Raw genomic sequence first — 5,755 nt, forward strand, 5'->3', positions numbered from 1 at the left:
GGCTGCTGGGCACATGGCAAAATCCATAGCCTGCAAGTTGGCAGCGGCCAAAGCTGTCCTGGGACCACACCTGGAAATGGAGTCGGGGCCAGCCTGCAGGAAAGCAGGGAGAGGGGAAAGGAGGGATGGGTGGGGACCAGACTCCTACTCCTGATTCCCCCCTCCTTGATACTCATCGGAGACCCCAGGCCCAGTCCTTTCCTCTCTGGGTTTTTGTCCCAGGGTTTCCAACCCAGCCTCCTTTCTAGACTTCCACCCTGTCATCTATCCCCACACAACTGCCAGAGATCTTTCCAAATCCATGTTACTCCCCTGCTAAGGATCCTTCCATAGCTCCCCAGTGCCCTGAGTATAAAGCTCAACCTCTTCAACATTCAAGGGCCTTCTAATCAGACCTCTGCTGAATTTCCTTTCTGTGTTATCCTCCTCCATGACCCCATGTCAGGGCAGCCCATTGCTCCTCCAGTCCCCAGGTAACCATCGTGGGCCTTGTCAGGGTCACCTCCTGCCTTCCCTCCTCATGTCCCTGCCCTGCTCTCTTTGGGCCCAGGGCCTTCTTTCTTGCCCCTCTCTAATCCACCTTTCACCTGGCATCTGGAAGCATCTTTCCTTCCATAGCTTTGCCCATGTCCTCAGAACACAGTTCAGCTCCTCAGTCTAGTAGTCAAAGCCCTTGGAGATCCAGCCCCATCTCATCTCATGCTGACCCCTTCCCCTGTGCTAGGCCCTGTTCTAGCTAGCTGGGGCCACGGTGGACATGAACATGGATGGCAAACAAAAATTCCTGCCCCCGTGAAGCTGATATCCTAGACAACAAATGTAGTAAATAAGCAAATTATAGGTTAGATCGGATGGTGGTAATTGCTGTGGAGAAAAACAGAGCTGGGTAGGGTGAGGGTGGGGATACCGCTGTAGAAGGGGATCAAGGAAGCTTCACTAAGAAGGTGACATTTAAGCAAATGCTAAAAGGAAGGAAGGGAGTAGGCCATGTGGCCATCTAGAGGAAGAGTGTTCCCAGCCAGAGGGAACAGCAAGTGCCAAGGCCCTGAGAGGGCAGTGTCTGGTGGGGACAGCATGGCTGGAGTCCCGACAGCGTGTGCCTGGTGGGGATAGCATGGCTAGAGCAGAATGAGGTGGGGAGAAGGGAAGGAGGTGCCAGCCAGGTTGTGGAGAGCCTTGTGATGCATGCTAAGACTTTGGCTTTTACCCTGAGTGAGATGGGGACGACTGGAGGGTTCTGAGCAGAGCGGAGACGGGACCTTAGGTATTCACAGGGTTCCAGCTGCATGTGGGGTGCAGATTGGTGGGGGTTCGGGAAGGGGGCCCCACAGACAAGATTGCTGTCATAGTCCAGGTGAGAGATGAACTTGGACAGATCAAGGTGCTGGGCGAGAAAAGGGTGAGAAGTGGGATTTAGGGTGTATTTCAAAAGTAGAGGCAGTAAGATTTCCTAATGGACAAAATGGGGGCTTGAGAAGAGAAAGCAAGGCTGGTGCCACCACTGGGGAACCGGAGGCCCCAAGAGCGGAAAGGTTAGAGCTGCCCACCTCATCCACACAGCACCGGAAAGTTTTTCTTTCCCCAGCTCCAGCTTAAAGGACAGAAAGATTATTTAAGAGTGAAATCTCGGCCAGGCGCGGTGGCTCACACCTACAATTCCAGCACTTTGGGAGGCCGAGGCAGCCGGATCACCTGAGGTCAGGAGTTCAAGACCAGCCTGACCACCATGGTGAAATGCCATCTCTACTTAAAAGAAATAAAAAAGGCAAAAATTAGCCAGGTATGGTAGAACACAGCTGTAGTCCCAGCCACTCGTGACGCTGAGGCAGGAGAATTGCTTGAACCCAGGAGGCGGAGGTTGCAGTGAGCTGAGATCTTGCCACTGCACTCCAGCCTGGGTAACAGAGCGAGACTGTCTCAAAAAAAAAAAAAACAAAAAAGTGAAATCTCACTTGTCCATCACCTGCTCTGGCTCCCAAGTACCTTCAGGAGATGGCCTCAGCTCCTCAGCCTGGCACTCAAGGTCCTGCATGGCCTGTCCCCTGCTACCTTTCCCTGCTGCCGTCCCGCTCTCCCTCAGTCCGCTAGACGCCCTTAGTTCACTCTCCCCTTTGAGTCTTCCACATGTAGCTCCCTCTGCCTAGAACCTTCTTCTATCCCTCTGCCTTATTAGCTCCACTGGCCCTTCACAGCAAAGCGCAGAAGCCCCCTCCTCCAGGAAGCCCTCTCTGACCTCCCTGACAGAGTCAGGCACTTCCTCTGGGCTCCCACGGCCTCTCCAAATTGCCTATCTTAGTCCTGCCCACTCTGAGGTGCCACTGTCTGGAGAGAGGCGTGTCCCCTCCATAGGATGGTGAACTCTGTCAGGAGAAGGCTAAGGAGCACTGCCTTGATCCCCAGTGTCTCTCTGGCATCACCCAGCACAGGCTGGACACAGGGCAGGCAGCAGGTAAACATTCTTTATATTGGTGAAACATAAGGCACATTTACCTAGGCAATTTCTCAGAATCGACTCATCTTCAGGAACCCACATTTCCTACCAAAAGGTTTTCTGATGCCGCTCCTCTCCCAGTACTGATTTCCCCTTTGAGCAGCGGCTCTACTTTAAAGCAGAGGAGCCCTTCCTGGAGAAATAGCTCTTGCCTCTCTCAGACCCTGCCTCCCGGCTTCCTCTTTATTGGAAACTCTGGGTTTGTCTCTTTACTTGAATGCCACCTTCCCTCCCACCCTGACCCCCACCTTCCCATCTCCCGCTCCACCCTGGCCTCTGCCCTAATCCTACAAAGTTGGGATCGCCTATTGAGCAGGCCTGGGAAAGCCTTAGCTCAGCCTCTCCAGGGCCAGACTTGGCTGCAAAAGGGACCCACGTGGTATGGGGAGCAGGGACAGGTCTTGGTGTTCCCAGACCCAGGGGCCTCAGAGGCTACTCGTCCCCCTCTCTCAGCCTGGCCCCAGGACCAGGTGTGGTACCCACCTTGAAGACCTTTGGTGGCGAAGTGCAGATCGATGGGGTGGGACCAGTAGGCCATGTCCCCTATCTGGGGGGTGTCCACCTGCGTTTGGCCCTCCCGCACGCCTGACAGGAGCTTCCACGCCGCCCCTGCAGTGACAGTGGGGACATAGAGGGGTGGGAGGCAGCCACTGGGAAGGGGATGCCGCTGTGGCTATAGGACTGTTTCTCTGTGGCATTCACTGGTAGGGGTTATGAAGCGTGGACTCTGGAATCAAGTATCTGGGTTCAAATCCTGGCACTACCTCTTCCTGCCTCTGCAACCTTGGGCAAGTCATCTATGACTTGGTCTCCCCATCTATAAACAGGGCTGAGTAATAATGCATTCCCCATTGTCTTCATTTGTTTTCTGTTACTCTTAATATCCGGAACTGGGTAATTCACAAAGAAAACGAATTTTTATCACACAGTTAGGGGAGACTGACCAAGGTGGAGGGGCCCCATCTGGTAAGAGCCTTCTTGCTGGGGGGACTCTCTGAAGAGTCCCAAGGCTAGTGTGTTAACATGCCACTCACATGTCTCTCTCATTTTCTAAAGCCACCAGTTCCTCTCCCATGATAACCCACTAATCCATTAACCCATTAATCCATGAATGGATAATGAGCATAGTGAGCACGGGGTAAGTCTTCAATATCATTTTATTACTATTCTCACCCCACATTTACAAGCCTAGTCCAAGGATTAAGATGAGGCCAAGGGTACCCTCCAGGAGCACATCCTGAAACACACATAACAATTTCGATCCTACTGAGGGGTGGTAATGATAGCTAAAATGCACTGAGTGGTCGGACACAGTGGCTCACACCTGTAATCCCAGCACTTTGGGAGGCCAAGGCAGGCAGATCGTCTGAGTCCAGGAGTTCAAGACCAGCCTGGCCAACATGGCAAAACCCCATCTCTACAAATAATATAAAAATTAAGGCTGAGCACGGTGAGCATGGTGGCTCATGGCTGTAATCCCAGCACTTTAGGAGGCTGAGGTGGGTGGATCACCTAAGGTCAGGAGTTCAAGACCAGTCTGGCCAACATGGCAAAACCTCGTCTCTACTAAAAATACAAAAATTAGTCTGGAGTGGTGGCAGGTGCCGGTAATCCCAGGTACTTAGGAGGCTGAGGCACAAGAATTGCTTGAATCTGGGAGGGAAAAGTTGCAGTGGGCCGAGATTGCACCACTGCACTCCAGCTAGTGTGACAGAGTAAGATTCCATCTCAAAAAATGAACAAACAAGCCGGGCGCAGTGACTCACGCCTGTAATCCCAGCACTTTGGGAGGTTGAGGCGGGCAGATCACCTGAGGTCAGGAGTTTGAGACCAGCCTGGCCAACATGGCGAAACCCCATCTCTACTGAAAATACAAAAATTAGGATGGGTGCGGTGGCTCATGCCTGTAATCCTAGCACTTTGGGAAGCCAGGGCAGGTGGATCACTTGAGGTCAGGGGTTCGAGACCAGCCTGGCCAAAATGGTGAACCGCCGTCTCTACTAAACACACACACACACAAATTAGCCGGGTTCGAGACCAGCCTGGCCAAAATGGTGAACCGCCGTCTCTACTAAACACACACACACACAAATTAGCCCCAGGTATGGTGGTGCACGCCTATAATCCCAGCTACTCGGGAGGCTGAGGCAGGAGAATCGCTTGAATCCAGGAGGTGGAGGTTGCAGTAAGCTGAGATCGCACCACTGCACTCCAGCCTGGGCAACAGAGAAAGACTCTGTCTCAAAAACAAACAAACAAAAACCCAAGCCACACCAAGCCAAGCAAAGAATATAAAAATTAGCCAGGTATAGCAGCTCATGCCTGTAGTCCCAGCTACTTAGGAGGCCAACGTGGGAGAATCACCTGAGCCCAGGGAGGTTGAGGCTGCAGTGAGCCATGATTGTGCCACTGCACTCCAGCCTGAGCAACAGAGTGAGCCCCTGTCTCAAAAAAAAAAAAATCAAAGAAAGAAAGAAAATGTACCCAGTATGGCAGGGTGTGGTGGCTCACACCTGTAATCCCAGCACTTTGGGAGGCCGAGGCAGGCAGATTACGAGGTCAAGAGATCGAGACCATCCTGGCCAACATTCTGAAACCCTGTCTCTACTAAAAAAATAACAAAAATTAGCTGGGCATGGTGGCGCATGCCCGTAGTCCTAGCTACTCAAGAGGCTGAGGCAGGAGAATCACTTGAACCCAGGAGGCGGCGGTTGCAGTGAGCCAAGATGTTCCCATTGCACTCCAGCGTGGGCAACAAGAGTGAAACTCCATCTCAAAAAAAAATAAGAAAATACACCGAGTACCTACTAAATCCCAGATGCTATGCTAAGCACTTTAGGCAATGCATTCATTTAATCCACCCTCTAGGACTCTTAATTCCCTCCTCACTCCCCAGTTTACACTCTCCACCATGGCCCACATGGCCTGGCTCTTGCTCCCGTCCCTGAGTTCATCTCCCATCACTCTCCCCCTCCCTCATCACCCTCTGGCCTCACTGTCCCACTTCTGTCTTCCCACCTCAGGGCCTCTGCACTGGCTGTTCCCTCTGCCTAGAAGGCTCTGCGCCTGGATGTCCCCATCCCTAGCTTTTGTTTTCATCCTTCAGGGCCTAGCTCAAGTGCCACTTCCACAGAGGGGCTCTCCCTGACCCTTTTCTCCAAACACTAGTTTCTGTCACATAATTTCTTTTTTTTTTTTGAGACGGAGTCTCACTCTGTCGCCCAGGCTGCAGTGCAGTGGCGCGATCTCGGCTCACTGCAAGCT

General features: G+C 52.6%; 2 protein-coding genes across 2 annotated transcripts in view; one reads left to right on the top strand and one right to left on the bottom strand.

The window, feature by feature from the left end:
- Positions 1–5,755, top strand: part of TMEM91 (transmembrane protein 91) — a 33,813-nt gene that overhangs the window by 857 nt on the left and 27,201 nt on the right. The gene's annotated exons all lie outside the window — the stretch shown is intronic.
- The window catches only part of B9D2 (B9 protein domain 2), an 11,138-nt gene that overhangs the window by 616 nt on the left and 4,767 nt on the right, over positions 1–5,755 (bottom strand). Inside the window, exon 3 of the mRNA XM_011936525.1 lies at positions 2,975–3,100. Within this exon, the coding sequence (XP_011791915.1) occupies positions 2,975–3,100 (126 nt within the window). The remainder of the gene's footprint in view (positions 1–2,974; positions 3,101–5,755) is intronic.

The sequence above is a fragment of the Colobus angolensis genome, unplaced genomic scaffold (assembly GCF_000951035.1).
Source record: "Colobus angolensis palliatus isolate OR3802 unplaced genomic scaffold, Cang.pa_1.0 Scaffold154, whole genome shotgun sequence".
Lineage (NCBI taxonomy): Eukaryota > Metazoa > Chordata > Mammalia > Primates > Cercopithecidae > Colobus > Colobus angolensis.